The sequence below is a fragment of the Colius striatus genome, chromosome 9 (genome assembly GCF_028858725.1).
Source record: "Colius striatus isolate bColStr4 chromosome 9, bColStr4.1.hap1, whole genome shotgun sequence".
Lineage (NCBI taxonomy): Eukaryota > Metazoa > Chordata > Aves > Coliiformes > Coliidae > Colius > Colius striatus.
Genome location: NC_084767.1, coordinates 891,330 through 913,596, shown reverse-complemented (window position 1 = coordinate 913,596; position 22,267 = coordinate 891,330). Strand labels below are relative to the sequence as shown.

Here is a 22,267-nt window from a genome sequence, read left to right as displayed (position 1 = left end):
CGCCCCGTCTCCCCCGCGCGGCGCATGGGCTCGCCCGGGCTCCCCGCGCCGGAGCGGCGGGTGGCTCCAAACTCCCCGCGGGGGTGGAAGCGGAGGGGCGGCGGCGGCCCTGCTCTCGCGGAGGAGCGCGCAGCGGCTGCGCAGACAGCGCCTCAGGGACAGCGACACCGGGCCGCGGCGGAACGTCCCCGAAACGAGACCAAACAGCCTCTCCGAAAGGACAGGACAGCGTCGCGGCAGCGACCCGCGGGCTGCAGCCGCCGTCGGGCCTGGGCTGTGGCGAGGCGGGAGGCTCCCCGCGGCCGCACAGGCCCGTGCTGTGCCGCCCCGCATGGGCACGCAGGGCCGTGCGGCGGGATGAGGGTGTCTGCCTCAAGGCCACGCGGACCAACCGCTCCTGTCCTGGCACGTGTTGCTTGGAGGTACCGCATAGCAAGGTCATTAGTTGACGTTCTGCCTACTCCAGCAGCAGCTTACGAGTTGTTGTTCACGTATCTGTGGCTGCACACTTCTAGAATCATAGAATCACAGAATGGTAGGGTTGGAAGGAACCTTTAGAGACCATCTGGTCCACCCCCGCTGCCAAAGCAGGGCCACCGAGATCAGGTCGCATGGGAACGTGCCCAGGCAGGTTCCGACAACCTCGTGAGGAGACTCCACAACCCCCAGCCTGAGCCAGGGCTCCCTCACCACAACAGTAAAATAGTTTTTTCTCATGTGCTTTGAAGGGAACTTTTTCTGTTCCAGCTTCTTTCCGTTACCCCTTGTCCTGTCACTGGATACAACAGAAAAGAAGTAATGCCCCAGCCTCCTGACATCCACCATTTAGATATTTGTAAATATTAATGAGATTTCCCCCCCGTCAGTCTCCTCCAGACTAAACAGCCCCAGGTCCCACAGCCTTTCCTCATATGAAAGATGTTCCAGTCCCCTGATCATCTTGGTGGCCCTGCGCTGGCCTCTCTCCAGCACTTCCCTGTCCCTCTTGAGCTGAGGAGCCCAGAACTGGACAGGGAGTCCTGTTCTAGAAATGCCATTTAAATTAGGTCAGCAACAGACATTTGTATCTGGTATGGCAACATAGTGTAATTTCTGGTGTAAGATACCTGCCAACGCTTCCTTTGCTGGATGATGGTGGCAGCAGGTACTGAGCTTATTTGGAAGTTTATCTACTAATAATTAAGCGTAGATCTACATCTACAGGGTTGCATCTCTAATACAAAGTACTGCAGTTCTGGTACTGCTGCAGAGGTGTTACTTGCCCACCATTTGGGAGTCTTGTCCTCTCACCAAAGCTCAGCTACTTGCCTGTCATTTTGATACTGGAAAAAACAGTGGTATCTTTTACACTTCAGACGTGGTTCAGTGTCTCAGGTTTAATGTTCATACCTCAGCAGAAAAGTAACTTTTAAAGAAGAGTTTTCTCCAGGTACTGCTCTCTATCAAGTGACCTTGGTGCTGTCAGCATCTTATGACATCCCATTATTGAATGTTATTTTGATTCAAAGATTATCTTTACAGATGAAAGATAATGGCCATTTTGCCTTAGCTCTGCAGTCTCTTGTGTTGCGAAATGTATAATGCAGTGTGCTAGACTGGCAGAAAGTAATCACCTTTCTTCCTGTGGTCACTGGAGTTTGGGATTCGTGCAAGAAAACATACGTTGTTAGCAGGTAAATAACAGCAGGCTGGATTACAGCACTTGTGTAAATGTAAGGTTCTTTTCATAAAGTGTTCAAAATAAAATACATCCTTTTTCTTGCTCTTACACCCAGCACTGGAAGGTATGTTGAACCCATGGGTAAAAGGGAAAATGAATCTCCTTAGGACACCAAACGTCTGTGTGCCTTGCTGGTCTGATATGAAACGTTTTGTAGGAAGTAATCACTTGTGATAAATTACACTGGCCGGTTTGCATGTAGTGTGATTCAAGAATGTTTACAAGGACCAGCGCTGAGAACTGGAAATGTGTTTTGCTCAAGGAGATCAGAATTTGGTTTTTTGATCATGGCTGGTAAAGAAGAGTAGTAGCTAGAAAAGGCACCCTGCTCTTCAAAACAGACAAAAAAAGCCTCATAGTGCTTGTATTTGAGTCTTGCAGGTCCAGAACTCCAAAGCAGGTTCTTGAAGAGTCCTCACACCCTCTCTATGGTTCTATGAAACACACAGTTTGTATGGACACACTACATCCTAAGGTGGGATAAAGGGCTTTAGCTCAGCATTTTCACAGGAGACAGCTTGAGCTGCATGTCCTGGATCTGTCCTTCCTTCAGAGCTCAGAAACAGCACCACAAATGGCAGAAAACGTACTTAAGGAAACCTTAAAATGGGAGTTGCAAATTAAAAAGATGCAACTACTGCTGAACATCCTTGAAGCATAAGGGCAAGGCCATCGTTCCCATTTTCCTAACCCTTCCATTGCATCCACAGATGCTTCCAAAGTGTGCTGCTGCACTGCTGGGTGGTTGCACACGTGTTCCCCGGCAGACAGCAAGAAATACAGTCTGGAGTGCAGGGAATTAATGATTTGGTGAGATGTGCTGACTTCAGATTCCTCTTCAAGGTTAGAGGAACAATCAGTGTAGGTTTGTACACTCCTGAAGACGATTCATAGCTTTTCTCCTTCTGATGTTTGGGGTTTTTTTCCCCAACAGTGACCGTTACAAAAACTGTGGAGAGTGAACAAAGAGAAGTTATTTTATGGAGAGTTTGATCAAAAAGCCTTTCTGCTGAGAAGAAATCAGACACCTTACATGCCTCAGCAATGATTGCACTGCTGCTGAAGGGTTTGTGATGACGATGCTAGCGCAGGGCACAGGGTAGCCAACGGACAAGCAGCTTTTAGGTTACTGCCGACTTGCGCAAGACACAAACTCATGGCACGTTGACGTCCTTATGACTAATCTGCTGAGCTTACCTCTTAGAGGTAAATAATTCAGAGATAAGCCCTGTCAAAACTGAGCAGCAGTTAAAAAGAAACACTGAGGTCTGTGAAATTCACTGGCTTATCACCTGCTTTTGGCCATCAGATGAGCATTCCTCCCGGTGCAAGCTCCAGTCCAAGTAAAGAGCAGCTCAGGACAGTGTTCCTGTTCCCCCCTAAAACGCTGATTCCTACTTCCTCCTCTGCACGTGTGTAAATAGTTTGAAGGAATTGCATTCCTCCTTGCTGAATCTGCTGTCTGTGATAAACAACAATTAGCAGCAACAGCTAAGAATTACAAGCTCTTTCTGTACGTGACAATAGTGAGGATTAGTCAAGAGAAAGCGGCAATGAAAACAGTAGCGCGGACTTCAATCTGAAATGAAACAACAACAAATGTTTACCCCACTAAAAGGACAAACAATGTGAGGTTGGGAAGGGAATTCTGGGAGTACTTTCCTTCCAGAAAAAAAACCCCAACCAAAACCAAAAGTTACTTGATGAAGGTACAGATGTAGTTAGTGGGAAGCACGAGAAAGCGGGTGCAGACAATGAGGAACCACCATTCTTGGTTCTCTCAGATCTCTCTGCAGCTCTAGCTGCTGCTAGCTTGAGGTGTTACTTACCAAACGGGAGTGTGGTGTTTCACCTGCCAAGAGCCACACAAGGCTAACTGTGGGGCAGAGGGGATGTTCCTTGTTTTTCCTAGTGTGGAAAGATAAAGCTGTAAAGTTATGGCAAGTAGCACCCTCAGTTCAGAGCACCATGTATTGGGTAAGGTACATTACAGACACACAGACCAGTGCAACTACAAGTTACATCTTGCTTCCCGCAACACTATAGTTACAGACTTCAGAGTCTCTAAACATCATATCTAAGGACAGCTGAGCCCAAGCACATTCTAACCTGTTTGCATCTCATCCTTACAGAGGGAACCAATACCTGTAACTGGTTAAGGACACTATGGAGTAACAGTGTTGGTGTGATTTATAGACTCGATACAACACAATGAGAACAGGGCTGCTTTCTTTTAACCACAGTAACCCTTGTTGCTTTTAACAAATACAGCTTTGACCCATCCAGTTGCTCTGCCATTATCTATTTTGGGCTCGAAACACTAGTGAGCACGTTGTAAAAAATACTTCTCTTTAAGGTGTAAGTGGCTTTTTTATTCTCAGATACGGCTGTTAACTCTTGATGAAAAACTGTTACCTGCAGAGATGAATTCCCAGCGCTTAACTGAGAGACAGCCTGCGCATGTGCACGGGGAGTGCTGCCAGTACATGGCACTGGCTTCACGTGACTTGTCTGGGAGGGGACAGCCAGCTCCTGCTTGGAAACACACCCCATCATCCTCATAAAGTTTCCAGAGCAGTAGTCAAAGGTGAGGAGCTGAATAGACAAAAAGTGCCTCTCTTAGGCTCCATCAGCAGAAGGGGAGCAAAGAATGGGCAGCCAGACATCAGGGGTGTAGTAGCTTAGAAAGATAGGGTAGAAACTTTGGAGAAGTCATTAAAAGGCAGTTTCATGTGTCTGCATAGAGTACAATTGTAAGCTGTCATAGGAAAAGCTGCCTTCAGACCTGCACAGTGCTTGGCACAGTAGGACATCACCAAGAGCAACGTGTAGTCCAGTGTCTGGCCACATAGTGTAGCTGGTACGCAGCATCTCTGGTGACCAGGTAAGTTGTCCTTAACGTTTTCCTTTCCATAGTGTCATGGAGATCTGTAGCCTTTTTTCTCTCAGGCACAGCTGTTTTCCACTGTCTATGGGCTATAAGGGTTGATACCAGTGAAGTAATATCTACAACAGAAGATCAAGCAGAAGGAAAAAGGAATACCAAGAGTCTGGCAGGCAGACAGTCCATCCCAGCTGATGTACCCTGTTCCTCAGCAGCCCCCACAAGCAGCAGAACTGTGGCTGGTGTCAGGAGGAGGATGCGATGCCGTAGAGTACTGGGGGCAATACGAGAGCACTTGGGCAGCCTTAGCTTGGGGCTGTCGGGGCAACAGACAGCAGAGATAGGACATAAATAACAATGTAAATGTTCCAACAAATGTAAGAATCGGGACAGTTCTTTTCGGATTATGTGGAGCACTTTAAAACCTGACTTGGACAAACTGTCTTTTTCTAGTACCTGAAGTGGAAAATTCAGTGAAAACAGCTCTGTGACTTAATGAACAGCTGTTGGACAAGTGATGAAGTACATGGGAATGATTTTTTTACAAGTATTAGAATTCTTTACTGACTAGTGCATGACTAGTGTTTCCCCTTTAACATCAAGCACTTTTGCTTTTTAAACAGCACCGCTTCTAGCTAATATTTAGAAATAGCTGCAGGCAAGCAAGATCTTCACTGATTGCTTTGGGACTGTGTAACACCCCAACCTGAGGTCAGTGCCAGGCAGCTGAATGGCTTTTGTTGTTTGTCAAAACAGCCACGGTTACATGAATGGTGTTTTAATGTATTTGGTGTATTCTCAGTCAGAAGAGATATTATCCAACAGCAACAATAAAAAGGCAGGTAATGAGATGTTGGGAAAAGCCTCATCTATCAAAAGTGCATCTTGTTTTAATGTAAATACTGTCAATTGTTGTCCTGTAAATGTGACTTAGTAAAGGCAGTGTACTGAGAGTTTGGGAAGAGTTTGGGTGACTTGGCAGCACTCTTTCAAACTGGAAGTCTTTACCTAACCAAGACCTCTGTCATAATTGCATTATTTTAGAAGGACTGCTACTAGAAATGTGATTGTAATTTTAACCCTTTCCTAAACTCAGAGAATATGAGACTCAATCAAGCAATAGCTTTTTCCTCTTGTAAAAACTCAAAGCAGTCTCATTTTCTGCTGTGCCCTGCTCTCTAGCTCTTCACATGCAAAGACTGATTAGGGTTTGACTCAGCACAGTAAGGACAAAACGTTCCAGAGCACCAGCCTTACAGAAAGCAGCTACCTGAGATATGCCTTTTATGTCTGCCTCTCTGAGACCTAATTCTGCCTACTACAAGTTTATCAGAGTAGAATAATGTCTTTAACCACAGAAAACTATGGCAAACACTGTTTATAGTCCCATCCCAACACAATAATTTCATTTTTCAGCTCCCAACGGAGTGGTTGTAGAAAAGCCAGGGAGGAGCACAGCAAAAGTGCAAGGGGTTGTTATGGATAACAAGGGAAATTCTGAGGTACTGGGAGAGGCAGAAAATCACAGTGAAGGTGGTCAAATGCTGGAACAAATATCCCAGAGGAGCTGTGGAATCTCCATCCATGCTGAGACTCAAAACTGAACTGTTGAAGGCTCTGAACAACTTGCTAAGAAAGCTCAAATGGAGCAAAGCCTCAGAAAGGAATGGATTGATCAAGCTTGACATATTTCAAGCATTAGCAGTGTGTTTTTTCTGGAGACAGTGCTCACACGTGCACTGAGAGGATCTGTGTGACAAGATGGGTGTATAGTGCATGTTGCCTAATGTAAAAGGCTTTGCTGTGATCAGAGGTCCTTTGGAAATGAAGATAAGATCAATTTGTCCTGCGGCAAGGTACATACCCTGTTCTGTTCGGGCTGGCACGTTAGCTGTGGTTGCTGCTTATAGGTATCCTTCACCAGGTATGTTAAAGTCCAACTATGACATATTATTTCAATAAGGTAGTGGTTGGCAAAAAACCCATACAGAAGATCTCATAGATTTACTCTACTGTCTCACAAAGAAGAGTGAAAAGCTACATGGGGAAGGATGAGAAGCCCTAGGACACCGTGGCTGCCTTAACACAGTCTCATTTTAAGTGATGGCACATTAGGGCACCTCCCTCTACCGTTTGTTTGGCCATGGGATACAAAGCTGTTTATATTTTTAAGGCTGCTACCACAAGTTAACATCTCCCATGGGAGCACATAGAACCCTAGTGTGCAAATGGGTTGGAAGTTCAGGCTCATGGTTTCAAGTTTCAAATCACTTTTTGCCTGCTTTGGTTTGGTTTGTTTGTCTTCTCAGAACTGTTTAACATCAGTTTCTTCCACTAACATACGTAGTGTGGTGGGCTGGCCTCGTCCTTTGCTGTCCACGAGAGAGCAGCAACCCAAGCAGGAACTGAGGTGTCTGATTTTTCTGTCTTATAACAACACATAATGCAGAGAAACAGAGCTGGAAACACGTAGAGACTTGCATTTGTAAAAGCTGTCTTGTCAAAGCTAAAGTATAACCTCCTGGCAAATCCAGGCACTTCTTTTTGGCAGTGTATTCCTCCTTTCTGAAGCGCTGCGACAGGAGTACTCCCAAGAGGCTTCCTGTCATCATAAAGGTAACAGAATAATCACCTTTCTAATGAGTAATTTTCCAACTGATTCTTTGTACCTCAGACAGGCCCCTTTCAGCCTTCTTTGTTTTTTCCCTTGTTACCCTAGCTAACACAGTTTGCCTGTGCCTTAGTACTCCTCTGTGTATGGAAAGCAAAATGGATTAAGTGCTGCAATCCTCAGTAATCTGGCCTCCATATTGTTAGAATTCATGTGTTTGTTGTTAAAGACTGGGTGAAGCCAAGAAAACTTTAAGGAATGTCTTATTAGCTTTTGCTAATTGTAATTTATGGTAAGAGTGCAGCACTATAATCTCTAGGACAGCCACAGCATGCCCTGAAATAGAGCTTCCCATAGCCATGGACAGCAGGGAAGCACCAACAGGAGCAGCAACAAATGGTCAAGCCAGAGCCAACTGCAGGGAGATTTGTTACGAGGTGGCCACCTGTGCATTTAGGACTTCAAACCCTCACACTGACCACAGCAGGACTTGAAGCAGAGATGATTTTCTCACTGTGAGTCATGCTGTAACTTCCAGCTTTTCAGCCACGTGAGTGGAAGCTGTGTGGGGCTCCACTGTGGTAATTCTGTGTGGCATGAACTCACTTTGTTGCAGTCAGATTTTTGTTTTCATCCTGGTTAGTTCAACAGCCTGTTGTCCTTAGGGAAGGATCCACGTGCCAGGTCATCGTTTCCCTGCAGCCGTGCAGGGCTGACATTCCTGCTGCAGGCAATGCCTTCCTGGACCACAGCAAGGGAGGCAGCCTGGCCACAACACACCAGTGCTGTGATCAAAGGCTTTGGCTTGGGCTGCTCTCCCATTTTCCTTTGTTACCCTTGCACCCCTGTGAAGTCTTCTGGGACAATACCAACTCATCAGGAAATCAGGGGATTTTTCCTCTCAGGAGCTCAGCTTTGCTCAGTGGCCAACATGAAGGAGGGAGCAGAACAGACAGAGCACAGCATAGACATTGTACAGTTTTGAAGCTGAACTTCAAGGGATTTGCCATTGTCAGCAGTGTGTTGTTCCCCTCTCAAGCTGTACAAGGTTCACTTACTTAGATTACCTCTTATTTCAGATGAAAAGAGACTCTGGATATTCCACCATGGCTGAGCGGCAGAAGCAGGTAAAGGATCAAAGCCGCCTGTTACACAGGTGCTTTGTAAGGCTGGATGTGTTGAGTCATCTTGTAAGAGACATGACAGACACATCCACACTCTGGTCACTTTAGCTCTGCTCCTAGCACCGCAGCAACATTCTCCCAGCATTTTTTCCCCTTTCCAGCAAGTGACAACAAGACCACATCTGGAATACTGTGTCTGGTTCTGGGCCCCTCAGTTCAAGAAGGACAGGGAGCTGCTGGAGAGAGTTCAGCACAGGGCCACAGAGATGATTCAGGAAGTGGAGCATCTCCCTTTACAATGAAAGGCTGAGGGAGCTGGGGCTCTTCAGCTTGGAGGAGACTCAGGGGTGACCTCATTCATGTTACAAATACATAAATGGTGAGTGTCAGGAGGATGGAGCCACACTGTTCTCAGTGATGTCCAAGGGGCAGTGGGTACAAGCTGGAACATAAGTGGTTCCAAAGAAACACAAAGAAAAACTTCTTCCCTGTGAGGGTGAGGGAGCACTGTCAGGGGCTGCCCAGAGGGGCTGTGGAGTCTCTTTCTCTGGAGACATTCAAACCCAGCTGGATGAGTTCCTGTGTGACCTGCGCTAGGTGGCCCTGCTCTGGCAGGGGGGTTGCACTGGATGAGCTTTCCAGGTCCCTTCCAACCCTTAAGATTCTGTGGTTCTGTGACAAATGCCCCACTACCTGTGCCTGCATGGCAAGAGACCACAGCACTCCCTTGTAACCAGCAGCTGTGCCACCTGACTGTGCCTTGCTCTTAAAGTCATCCTGGTAAACAATACTTTACCCAGCTGATGTGCTCCAGATTCTTTACCTTGCAGGCAGCAATCCTGTTCTGCAGGTAAGGCATTTGGCAACTTGTACAAGCCCTTTAAGGGCTGTATCTCAAGCAATCAGTGTGATTATCAGAGTTTGGAGACTACTGTGCAGGAGCTTCTGCTGGAGTTCTCCAGCTGGAGGATGCTAAAGAATCAGAAACATTATTTGGCCTAACTAAAAATTCTGACACGTGTAAGACATCAGAGTTTTTCTTTGGTATGTTGTTTCTTCATCCCAGGAGAAACAAGGATATACAGGATGTGATTCTGTTAAAAAGCTCTGTATAGCTTTTGTAACTGCTCTTCTACAGAATACGTAGATCATGTTCCAGGGTCTAAGGATTAAGAAAGTCTATGTCAGGGTACACGAGACATAACATGGATGCAGTTTGAAGTATGAAACTGCTAAGAGAGCAGATCTCCAGCCCAGAGTCCAGCATGCATGATCTGGAGCTGGAAGAGGTGGCTCAGTGCACCCCGTGATGATACTGGCAACTGATTGCATTGCTTCTGATATAAAGGCGTGGGGTTCACAGTCATCAAGCTGTAGGGCAAGAGTCCTTTAAACTCCTTCCTGCCCAGTTGTTGAAAGAAAAAGAAAGAGATGATAGGAGGAAATGGTTGGTTGTTTTAACGAGGAAAGTTTCAGCACTAATGAGCAAAGTTCTGTCCTGGGACAGATAAATATTGCTGACAAGTCCTGGGCGGTGTTTAACATCACAGAGTCTTAAAGAAGCTCTTTAAGGCCACTGAAGGCCACGCAGAGAGGATTCCTCTCACTGCCTTACTGTAAACACACCTGCATTCAGCATCTATTAGTGAGCAGCTGCTCTTGTTTGTCCTCTCTGGCAGGAGACAGACGGGGCACCAACTATGAATCATGCCAGTTTTAGTCCATTGTGTTTGTGCAGCATACCACCACAGTTATAAAACAGGAAGGACCGAGTAGTGAACAAGTCACTAGCTGCTTATCACACTGCTGCTTATTTCTGAACTGCATTGATTGAATTTTTGTAAAAATTAAATGATAAATATAATGCATTTTCACCCAAGGAAACCTAAACTAAGATTGCTGAGCTCCAGAAGCAATTCCAACTTGAGCTACTCTACAGGGCAGGTAGTACATTGGTCATGTATTTGCTGAACAGCTTGGCTTTGAATAATGACATGCTCAAATATATTGAATAAGACTCTTTGAAAAGACCTGTTCCTGGAATCAAATGGTCTCCTTGGTAATGTTCTGACTCTCTTGCAGTTGCTTTCTATAGTTAAAAGTCCTTCCTGTGATAAGAGCCATGCCAACTTCACAGGTGCCCGTAGGCTGGACACAAGACTAGTTCTTCAGGAGGTATTTCTGTGACCAAGAGCAGGGATTTACAGAACTTTTTGCTTTTGAAAAGTTGAGTATTTTTTCTCCTTGTCAATGTGCAGTTGTTCAATACAGATGGCACGTGGTACCTACTAGCCAAGTTGTACTCTCAGTGCTAGAGCCGAGTTGCTCCTGTGATGACCTAAAGGCACAGCAAAGGGAATTATGCAGGGAAAGGTAATGTCCTGTATTAAACCTGTTGTACCTGGGGGAAAAGGCAAGCTGCTGAGCACGTGAGCCTGACTTCAGAATCAGTCTTCATAGCAAAGAGGAAATTGAGAAGAGTGGTTTTGTGTTAACTGGGGCTGTTGGATCACCTGAGCACAACAGTGCTTCACTGCTGTGGAGGGAAAACATACAGCATACCAGGAGGGAGAAAATACTGAGGGAGAGAGGTGTCGAGATGGAGCACCCTTCCTTACCCCCACATCTTCCTTTCCTGCCTCTCTGAGTTAACCAGAGCCCCTTATATCCCAGTCCTCCAGCTACCGTAAGTGCGCCAAATAACAACAAAGAGGGTCAAATCAGCAGTCCTTCCTCTCCCTCTGCTTATCCCAGAGATACTCCGTGTCAGTGACACTTCAGGCCTCCGTAAGCGTGGCAGATGGGTGTGCATGTGCTCCCCATCTCAATTACACACAATACCCCATAACAACTGTCTTACAGTGTGTTCTTCAGAGAGTTTGTGGAACAAAAGGGGTCATCATAGGACTGCCCTCACCTCCTGCCTTTCAAACACAAAAAACACCAGTGCAGGACACAGCAGCACACGCTCACTCTTGTTGCTTGCCCACAGGAGGAGAAGCTCTGGAATGCCATGAAGATCACTACCCATGTCCTTGGAACAAGTCTGCTCGTCTTCACTGCCTTAGTGAACTTCCTTCCTTGGTAAGGTTGTTCAAACAAAGGGGCTTGAAGAGAAACCTCTCTATGCAGAGGGGGAAAAGTGGATGATGAAAAAAGATGGGCAACCAAGAACACTTGTTCCCACAGGTACATGCAGACTATCTGGGATGCTTCAGGCCACTTCTGGCAAACAACATGGCTAAAGCTCTACTACCTGTTTGAGGGAAACGAGTGGACAATCTTCCTCTTTGGTGAGTTTTAGCAGCTCTCTGCTGGAGGAACCATCCTAAAATGTACTAAATCTAAATGGGAGACATGGATGTGCCTTCCCAAACTCACTAATCCTTGAGCCACAGCTGCTGTGGTGCCACTGTGCTGCCTTGGCCTAACCCCCACACAGGTTAAAAATGTGATGTTTTGCTGCTGCTGAAATGGCTTCCCTGTGAAGACACTGAAAGTCTCAACAGAATTAGTTACTGAAAATTAAAATCAGTGACTTCTACTCTTGCTGTAGCACCTATGAAACTGTTGTCTGAGTAAAATTAACAGCTGGTGAACAGGCCTGGTAGGAACCTTGCAAGATCCCAGGCATCAACTCAACCTTATCTTACTTGTATTTAAAAACCACCCATGGCAGGCACCCTCTGCCTCCCAGAGGAGCCTTTTCTTAGCCTCAGCTGCGGCAAGCTTCAACCTACGAGACATTAGTCTGCTCTAACCTCCTCCCCATTCCCCAGGTCTTACCTGGATGTCAGAACTCACCCGTATCTCACGTTAAAGCATCTCAAGGCAGCCCTCATCTGGATCCCAGCAAGGTCCTCTGGATACTACACCACTGTGTTTTGTTTCTGATGTAGCCATAGTTCTCGATTTATTCACACATCCCTGCCCTTTCCTCACACCACAGGGGCTGGAGCGGTGCCTACCCTTGCTTTCTGGTGCCTCAACGGAATCCTGATGGTGGCTGATGTAACAGGAAAGCCCACTTTCATTACTCGCTATCGCATCCAGCTGGGCAAGAATGATCCTGTAAGTATGTGCCTCTTCTGCTGGCTAAACACTTTGTGCACTCACTTAGGCTGGGAGCAAGGAGAAGAACCTGTTGTGCTTTCCTCTTGCAACCAGATAGGATTTCAAGGAGAATCAAGCTGAGTCTTGTATATCTGCTGCAGAGAGGAAGGCAGTTCTTGTAATTAGGCTACTGATCAGATCTGGATTGACTGCTTGTTGAAAAGCTGATCTCAAAATTGAGATGGCAGCTGCCTACAATTCTTAAAGCTCTTTATCCTTCTGTCTCAAAGCCTCCCTGCTTCTGACTTAGCCTCAAGTCCTGACTTCTCTTTTGCAGGTAGACACAAAGAAATTGTGCCAAGCCATCTACACAGTGCTGTGTAATCAGTTCTGTATCTCCGTGCCCATGCTTGTGCCCATGTTCTACGTCATGAAGTGGTGGGGCAACACCTTCAGCAAGGAATTACCCACCTTCCAGTGGTTGCTTGTGGAGCTATGCATTTTTATCTTAATAGAGGAAATTCTCTTCTATTATACACACAGGTGAGCTGAGCACAGGTACAGGACTGTCTGTTCTTCCTCCATGCTGTTAAGCTTATACCCACCCCTTGCAACAGCAGGAGTCCTAGTGCCCCCTCTTTCACCAATCTTGTATTCACGTGGGGAGACTTACAGGTTCTCCCTTACAACATGAGGCTCAGCTGCTGCCAGTACCCACAGTCAGCAAAAAATGGATACAATTACAAAGGTGGAGCAGCTGAGAAGCCAAGGGAGAAACAAAACAGGTAGCTTTACACAACAGCTGTGACCCAGCATTGTTTGAAAAGAGAAGGAGACTGACTGCCCTGAAAGAAAAATGCTCAGGAGGTCAGTGACTGATCTCCTCGTCGCTTCACAACACCTCCAAAACAGAGCCTGGCTCCTGACACCAACATGAGAGGGGAAAATTAAAGCAAGGAAGGACAGAAGCCTGCAAAAGACCCTGCAGAAGCAAGGGCAGTGTTCCCAGAAATATGTAGGTTTCCCTTTCATACAAATGCAGACAAAAATCCCCATGAAAAGCCATTTCTTACAAAGGGCCCGTGGAAGCTACAGTTCTGGCTCTAATAGTTACTGGTAGGAAGAGTCAAGAGAGTGAAAATACAAACCAAATCTTCCTCTGTGCATTGCTCCCAGGTTTGAGCAAGTCTCCGTCAGAAATCCTGTGCTGTGTGCCTCTGTTCGTTTCTTGTGGGGCTCAGCATCTGCCTCCCTGCCTTGTCTCTCCTCAGGCTCGTTCACCTCCCGGCCCTGTACAAACACATCCACAAGAAGCACCACGAGTGGACAGCCCCCATTGGCATCATCTCCATTTACGCTCACCCGCTGGAGCACATAGTAAGTGGACTCTCCCACAGCTGTCTCTAGTTCCTGCATGCAGCGTGATTCCCGTGGGATGAGGAGGAAAGCAGAGGTGCCTCAGGCTCTTGTTTCCTAGGGAGAGGGAGCCAAGCTGCACGGCCAAGTCGCAGAACCAGTGTGTCCTGGACTGGGCTACCCAAAAGATCACAGATGCAGGGGCCTCCAGCAGATAGGAGCAGACTGAACAGTGCTTCCTTGAGCATGAAGAGGGCTGGGGCAGAGGCAGTGCTTTCAGCATGAGCTGTGACACACGCTGGGTCACAGCACAGTCTCACAGTCCTGACGGGGTTTTGCTGCTGGTGGCTGGGATCGGTGTTTGCAGGAGTGTCCCCAGCACTGTTCCAGCTGAGGCATCTCACGAAACACATCCCACCTTCCGAGGATTCCACTTACAAGTACTGTCTGCTGTTAACAGTAGTCCTGGGCTGCAGCAGCAGCCCCGTGAGCCTCTGTAGCTGACGGTCCCTGGGCAGCAGGATGACCTGTTATACTTGAGGGCCCAGCTAAGGCCAGTGATGCAATCAGCTTGGACTGGGCAGCCACAGCCATTGTGCCTCTGGTGGGACACAATGCAGGGAGGCAGCCAGGATCATCCCATCCCTGCCTTGACTGCACGTGTCCCCATGCTGTGCCTTTCCACTGGCAGGTTTCCCACGAGCAGCTTCAACATTATTCCAGGGTGAAACTCAGACCTCGAGTCCAGGGTGATCAACTGGAATCACTTTACCCTCACACTCCTGGCTTGGTCTCACATCCAACTTCTACTACAAGCTTAGGGACCTTTGGCTGTGACCATGTTTTGCAGCGAGTAAAACTCAGCCCAGATTATTACTTTGATGAATTTTGGTAAGGTGTTTGCAGAGGCATCTTCCTTCCCTTTGTGCTCTTTGCACAAAACCAATGCAATGTACCACCCAGGTGAAACAATTCAGCTGCTAAAGGAGAGTGCTTGTGGTGGACCTATTAATGAGGTAGAGTTTGCTTCTCGTTTCCAGTTCTCCAACATGCTGCCTGCCATGACTGGCCCGATGGTCCTGGGGTCTCACATCGTTTCGATTGCACTGTGGTTCTCCCTTGCCCTCCTAACAACAAGCATTTCACACTGTGGCTACCACCTGCCCTTCCTTCCATCACCGGAGTTCCACGACTTCCACCACCTCAAGTATGTCTGGGCACCCCTTTCCCTCCTGCCTGTGCCCTGGCACTGCTGACTGGCAAAGCTCCTTTCCTGGGGTCCAGTGGGTCTGCAGACCCCTCACTGACATCTGCCCTTCTCCAGCACCTGACTTGGAAGCTTTCTCTAAAGCAAAACCCTGGCAGCTAAGGATGGGCATTTCAGGGATTACAGGGGAAGAAGGCACATAGTGCCTGAAGCAGCAGGTACCACCTGGACTGTCCCCAGCACAAGCACAAGCTGAGACAGTCTCTGCAAGGCTCTTCCCAGAAGATGCTGCATGTGGTCTAGAATAAAGCCAGAGCAAATCATGCTCCTGAAATAAATTGGCAGGGAGCCTCCCTCCCTGTCCCTCTCCCATGGGACAGGAACACTGCTACTAGTCTCCTATGGGATTGGTAACAGTGATCAGATAACACTTTTCCCAAACCTGGCAGCCTCTCAGCCCTGTCCAGCACTGCAGAGAGCAGAGAGCAGCAGCAGATTGTTCAGGGACACGTACCACAGCAGTGGAAGAGGTGTTCCTGTCCCCCTGGTCTGCACCAAATCCATTAGACTGCTTCCTCCAGCAGCTTTCCTCTCCCATAGCAAACGGGCGATGTGGCAGTGCTGCCTGGCGTGGCAGCACCCAAACCACGGTCATTTCCTGCAGAGCTGTGCACTGGGGCCAGGCCGTGGTGCGGCTCCCGCAGCTGCCCCCAGAGCCAGAGGGACACGTGGCTCAGTGCCACCGTGGCTGGGTAACAACGGGCACAGACAGGGAAGAAAGGTGCAGGAGATGTTTCAGGGCTGTGCAGCTGCTAGGGCAGCAGTCGCATGGACAGCTTCTCAGGGCTCTGGAGGGAGATGGAAACAGGATGCGCAAGGCAGCCTTGGTGTCCTCAGTGATGTTTATTCTCTCTTTGGCTTTCAGGTTCAACCAGTGCTACGGAGTCTTGGGAGTGCTGGACTATCTGCACGGAACCGACACGGTCTTCAGACAAAGCAGAGCCTACAAGAGACACAGGGTCCTGCTCAGCCTCACCCCCCTCTCAGAGAGCATCCCCGAGGCAGCCAGGAGGGCAGAGTGAGGCAGCCCAGCAGCCTGTGCTTCTCACAGCCACAATGCTTTATGCCAAATAGTATTTTAAGTGGGAGATAAGTTACTGTTCAGTAACGGAACCCGAAGCTGAACTTCAACATGCTGCTTCAAATGACTGCACTGTTGCTGCTGTTATTTTCTAAGGTACACACACACACACACACACACAAAATTGCTCAAAAGCTTTTTTTAAACAGAGTTTAGGCTTTTTTTCCCTAGTTACTTGCACTGTTCCTTGGTTCAGCTGCCTGTGCCCCAGCCAGACGCACTCTGGGAAGTTCTTGTGATGAAGGTTTTAACGCCTCAGTTTCCACAGGCTGTGCTTTGGCCTCTTTCTGCAACATTCCACGGAAATACCCAGCAAGATGACCACAACTCCATGGGACAGGATTAAAACTACTGCTTTTCTGAGCCTCAGAACACCTGGCATATGGGATGCAACCAGGTGGCAAGTCAGTCAGGCCACTGCTCTGGAAATGCTCTCTGCTGCGTTCCTCGTGTAAGGGGGCAGCAGGTCTCAATTTGAGGCTTCCATGGCCTCATCCACAAACTAACACCTGCAAACACAAAGGGAGTTTCCCTGCATGGGGCAGGGGAGAGCTGAAGTGCTGCGAGGCAGCAGCCCTGGCATGTCACTTCCTGCTGAGCCTCATCTTGCTTCTCCTGCGCCAAGAGGAGCCACAAACCGAAGGGAGCAGCTCTGTGCAATGACCAGCTACAGACAGACTCAGAGAGGAGTTATTGCTGTCCTAGCCTGGGAAAAGACTGCTAAGGAAGGACCCAACAAAGCAGCACCCGCCCCTGGGCACACACCCAGAGGTACCCACACAACCCATCAAGACACGTGGTGCATTTTCTCCGAGATCTTTTTCAGCCTCAAACCTTTTTTTGGGGCCTGGGATTAAAAAGCCACCTGCCTGTCACCGATGCTGGAGCCGTGTGCTGAGCAAGCCCTGCGAGGAGGGGACACGCACAGCGGACCTGCAGCCAGCCCAGCTCTGCCTGTGGAAGCCAACTTGCTCCTCTCACCCCCCTGCAGCCACACAGGGATGAACCCAGCCCGTTTGCTTGCCCACAGTCCCGTGGGAAGGGCAAGCTGGCAGGACAGAAAAGCCAGGCTGCATTGTCTTTTGAGGTTTTTATTTTTATACATTTTTTTTGTATTAAAAAGGAAAAAGCATAATTACCACAAATTACAAAGGACTAAAGCATTACTAGAATAATGAATCACATCAGCCTAGAAAGCAGATACTCTGAATAATATTAATGTTATAATACAAGCTCTCATTCAAGTATTTTACATTTTTCTCTTTTCCTTTTATATGTGACGATGATCCTAGCACATGGGTCAAAGATTATGTACTATCGACAGGAGATGGATCATGTACAGCGGGGCCGTATTCACAAGATTTTCCTCCCAGGTGATACATGGCCTGTGATGAGTCATTTTAAGTTTGTCTCTACGATAAATGCAGCTGAAGAAGGTTGCACACACTTTCTAGTTTGGGGAAACAGAAGGCTGAGGTTGGGACACAGAGGGTTTGAGAAGGGCCAGCACATCGAACCACCACCCCTTTTGCTCCAGGCGAGCGCGCCGAGGGCCACCCTGGCGGGCGCAGCTCAGCGGGGTGCGGGTCAGCCACGGAGCCAAAGGCTTCCAACCCCTGCGGGACCACGAGAGGCTGGAGAGGAGGGGAGAGGCGGCTGCACGCTCCCAGCCGCTCCCCCCGCCCCGCCGGCCCCTCCCTGCGGGGATGTGCTTGTCACAGATACATCGGTCCTATGTTCAAGTGTCTGCAGAAAGGGAAACTGTAAACTACTCACTGGAACGCTGCCCTCAGCCACCTGCTCCCCACCACCGAGATGAACAGTCTCTAAAAAAGAAAACCCAAAGGATCTTTAGTCTATTACCTGGATTGGAAGCTTTAGAAAAGCACAGTCAGTGAGGCATTTCCCACTGTAGCAACCCTCTGGCCAGGAGCCTCGCGTTTCCAAACAGTGACAAGTGACAAGCCCGGCCTCAGAGGAGCCAGGAGAAAGCAGGCGTTGCAAACACAGCTTTGCTACACTTACAGTCTTCCTTTTTTTTTTCCTCTATTTTTACCTTTCCTTTTCCTTTTGACAACATAAGTGGGAAGGTTTTAACAGCCAGAAGGGCCCCTCAGCACGGCCGTGTGCCACGGGGCAGTGTGCTGCTCCAGCGGGGCAGGCGGGGGAGCAGGCAGAGGGACAGGCAGGCCAATGGAGCAGTACCATTACCACCTCCCTGCCAAAATGAGCACGGCAAACAACAGAGCCTCCTCCGAAACACACCTTCCACCTCCTGACCCCAGGCCAGAGCTCTGTGCCTGCTACAACCGCCAGCATCCCCACACAAGGCTGGCACACGGCTGCGGCGGCCTGGGGCCCGCCGGGGAGGTGGGAGCACTGCCCTGGCGCTGCCCCCGGGCATCCTGGGGCCGGGCTGGGGCTGCAGCCGGGTCAGCACTCACGGGAGCACACACCTGACCACGAAGCGCCCAAACAAGAAGCACAACCAAACCCTCAGCAGGAGGCCAAGGAGGAGTCCCCCTCCCTGGACAGCCATCCCTCAGAGTGGCACCGACCCTGTTTGGTGTCCCTGCAGAGCTGTCCCCCCACAGGCCCAAGGCTGGGGAAAGCCTCTCCACAGCCATCCCACCTGAGCAAGCAGCAGCTGCCTCGGGCAAGGGCCGTCTCTCGGCCTTTCCCTTGCTCTCCAGCCACACGGCTGCCCCGCAGTCAGGCAAGGCACAGGGTCACACATCCAGCAGTGGGCACCTGCTGGGATCATGCTTCTGACCCCCTTCTCCCTGGGGCACTGGGGGGTGGCACATGGGGCCTTGGCCACACTGTGACAAACGACTGACTTGGCAGAAGGGGAACAAAGACTCTCCTATGCCAAGACCAGAGTCTCAGTCTTAAAAATCAAAAGGTAACTTGTAACTGATTCCGATTTTGGGAATTCTCTTGGACGTTTCTCTCACCTACCACCCCAGCAACTCCACAGCCTGCTCCACCAACACCACCTCCACGGCAGGAGCTGCTGTGCAGAGCTCATTCCTCATTTCCTACTTCCTTTGTTGCTAAAATGCAGACAATTGACTTGAAAAGAGAACACACACCGACGAGGGGAGCAGAGGGACACAGCAGCAAGTCCAGACCCGCTTCCACCAGCAACGCCACTCCGGCGTCCCTGACCGACCCCCAGCCCCCGAGGTTCCTCCCTCCCAAATCAGGGGCAAACTCGGGCTCACGAGAGGGGAGCTCTGGAGATAACAGTCACGGCCGCAGCGCTGTACGAGTATCACTTGCCCGCGGTGCCCTGCGAGCCCTGGGCTGGGGCTGACCTGCTGCAGCCAGGCGGGCGGCTGGTGTGAGGTGAGCGCCCTGCGGGGCTGGGCAGACCAGGCAGGATCACACGCCACCAGGAAAGGGCAAAGTAGCAGCTCCCCAGCCTCCCTCGAACCCAGCTGTGCTTTCCATCCTCCCTGTTCACGAAGCTGCTCCACGGGCACCAGCCCCCCATCCCCCACCCCATCTATTACAGCAGCATCTCGGACACAGCATCAGTTGGGGCCGGGGATCACCTCGGCCAGGGCCCACTGACAAGCGGCCCACGCTCATCCCCCAGCCCTGCAGAGGTGGCTCCTTCACCTCCTCCCAGCCGCGACACACGGCTCCGGCTCAATGAGATCCTTTGGGAAAGCCCCCGTACCAGGCTGTGACCGCAGAGGAGGCAATGGGCGCAGCTGCAGCTCTCGGCAGCCGCTTGTGGTGCCCGCTCCGCACAAAAGACGCTGTGCAGCAGAGCCACAAGCTGAGCGGCAGCGCAGCAGGTACCCCGAGGCGGGAGGGAACGCGGCACAGCACGGCACACGGCTCTGCCTGAAAAGGAGATTCTGCGCTTGCAGTGGGAACTGAGTCTCCAGCGCTGCCTCCAGCGCAGCAGCACACCTCACTCCCCCACACACGGCTGCCTGTGCGGGAGCGCAGCTCACAGGCTGGGGCACAGGCTGCCTGCCCAGCCCCTGCTGGCTACAGCGACCAAGCAAATGCCAAAGCAGCTCTGCAGCCATCGCCTCGGCTGAGCAAGGAGCAGCACGGTGTCACCTCAGCCCTTGGAGACACACGGGGACACAGCCCCGAGCAGAGGCCCCACGCAGCTGCCCACCCAGAGACGTCGCACAAGGAAACCCAGGCGAGAGCCCTCAGTCCCCGGGCAGGTCCAGCACCAGTCTCCCCAGCAGCCACAGCCCACTGAGGGCAGCGAGACACAGGCTCCTGGGACTGCCTCGCTCTCTCCTCAGGCCATTAAGTGGCCCTGGGGACACACTGGCAGCAAGGGCTGCCCTGAGGGAGCTCCCTGCTCGCCTGGCACCCACGCTGGAGGAACGGAGCGGGGCAGACACTCGCTGCTGCAGGGAGGACGCTACACCAGTATATACACAACAGAGCGGCTTCAGCTGCTGTGCGAGCACGAGTCTTGGACGTGGTGACCGCCCTCGGCACCTTCCCCCCGCGAGAATCCGGCCTTGGCAGAGGGTCTCCACGCTGGGGGAGGCCCCCGAGCGAGCTGCTGCAGGGTCAGGCGCGGAGGAAAGGCCGTGGGAAGATCAGCTCTGCAGCGGCGCCGTGAGGAGTCTCGGGGCAGGGGCCGGGCAGCCCCCTGCTGCAGGACGCCCGGCGGCTCCAGCTCCAGCTCCAGCTCCAGCATAAGGCAACTTTTTTTTTTCCTGTGTTTTTTCCTTTTTTTTTGTTTGTTTTGTGAGTTTTGTGGGTTTTTTTTCTTCAGTAACATTTCCAAGGAAGAAAGCAAAGGGAGATGTGTCTTTTTAAAAGAGTTTCTTTGTTGTTGTTTTTAGAGGGGGCTGGGGGGTTCTGTTGTCGTTTCTTTTGAGGGAAAAGGAAGAGAAAAGCTCCTTCTGCAAAGTCCCGTCTCTGCGTGTGGGGCAGCGGCTGCAGCGTCCAGGCAGGCTCAAGTCCAGGCGCCCGCCGGCCTCGCGGGAAGGAGTCACAACGAGCCCATCCTTGGCAAAGGTCCTTTGGTTGACTGCCAAACTGTCCGTGACGGAAGGGAGGGAGAGCCAGACCCTGGGGAAGGTTGGAGGTGAAGAGGCCGGGAAGGAGGGAAGCGGGAGGGCCGAGAAGATGCTGCTCTGCGCCGGCGGGTCCCGCGGGCCGGGGCAGGGAGGGAGGCGCCGGGGCTGCGCAGAGCAGACTTGTTTTGGTAAATCCAGACCAACTTCCAGCAATAATTTAAAACTTGATATATATATATAACAATAAAAAATCTCCCCTTTCCAACCCAAGCCAGGATTACTTTTGTTGTTTCGAAGAGACGCTAAGACACGAGTGTGTGCACAGGAGGGGAGGGAAAGCAAAGGGCGGGTCTGGCTCGGGTCAGGGTTCTACTAGCGAAACGCTGTTTTGGATGCAGATGGTCTTTGCTTTCCAGCCACAAGAGAAAAAAATCGTGTGCGTTGACGTTTCTCCCGAGCAGCCTGTTCCTGGGCACCCGCCTTCCAGCTCCCTTCCTGTCCCACCCCCTCGGCGTCTCCCCTTCCAAGCCAGCCCCCACCAACCCACCCCGTCCCCAGCAGGAAGCAGATGCTGCAGCCTCTCTACTTCCCCGCTGTCTGCGACTCTGCAGCCGATGGGGCCGGGGTTTGCTGGCTCAGGTTTTTGGCATCCTCTTGCGCAGGCTGGCAGGGTGAGGCGTGGGCTTGGCTGGATGGGCACTGGCTGACCGTTTTGCTGGAAGACTGGGATGGGTAGCGCTTCCTGCCGTCTCCCCCTGACATCGTAGGGTATCTCTTGTGTCCACCTTCCTCCCCCATGGGTGGCTGGAAAAGAAGCAGCCCAGGATGAGCAGAGCCTGCTCCAAATGCAGATGCCCTTCCCACTTATCAGAGAAGATAGCCCTCTCAGTAGCAGCTTCTCCCCCTGACCCTCAAGGAGCACACATACTCACCCCAAGCACACAGCTGCCCTCCCCTACAAACCTAACACTGCCAGATTTGCTGACAGAACGACAGACTGACTTCCAATCAAGCACAACTTTGCTCTCAGGCACCTCCTTTTCACACAGGGACACAGTCCAGAAGGCCATGAGTCAGAGCTTCACACCACACTGGCTCCACTCGAGCCAAAGCCCTGCTTTCCTCCTCCTCCCTCTCCTCAGCTCCCCAGAGAAGTTGG

General features: G+C 50.5%; 2 protein-coding genes across 15 annotated transcripts in view; one reads left to right on the top strand and one right to left on the bottom strand.

Moving 5' to 3' along the window:
• The first annotated feature begins 47 nt into the window (after positions 1–47).
• FAXDC2 (fatty acid hydroxylase domain containing 2) lies at positions 48–19,784 on the top strand. 13 transcript variants are annotated; one of them, XM_062002599.1, is made up of 11 exons: positions 4,232–4,307; positions 4,465–4,604; positions 7,139–7,220; positions 8,295–8,342; positions 11,332–11,423; positions 11,529–11,632; positions 12,289–12,410; positions 12,730–12,935; positions 13,664–13,769; positions 14,789–14,955; positions 15,881–19,784. In XM_062002599.1, exons 4-11 carry the CDS (start codon positions 8,295–8,297, stop codon positions 16,035–16,037), a joined length of 1,002 nt encoding a protein of 333 aa, XP_061858583.1. In that variant the 5' UTR covers positions 4,232–4,307; positions 4,465–4,604; positions 7,139–7,220; the 3' UTR covers positions 16,038–19,784. The 13 variants fall into 13 exon arrangements, with proteins under 13 accessions (XP_061858592.1, XP_061858580.1, XP_061858584.1 ...); XM_062002600.1 differs by lacking the exons at positions 4,232–4,307; positions 4,465–4,604 and adding an exon at positions 496–1,673 and having other exon boundaries at positions 7,156–7,220; XM_062002598.1 differs by having other exon boundaries at positions 4,228–4,604.
• LARP1 (La ribonucleoprotein 1, translational regulator) overlaps positions 17,172–22,267 on the bottom strand; it is a 46,179-nt gene continuing 41,083 nt past the window's right edge. For both annotated transcript variants that reach the window (XM_062002594.1, XM_062002593.1), the window contains exon 20: positions 17,172–21,912. In XM_062002594.1, coding sequence (XP_061858578.1) covers positions 21,691–21,912 — 222 coding nt within the window. In that variant the 3' untranslated portion in view covers positions 17,172–21,690. The remainder of the gene's footprint in view (positions 21,913–22,267) is intronic.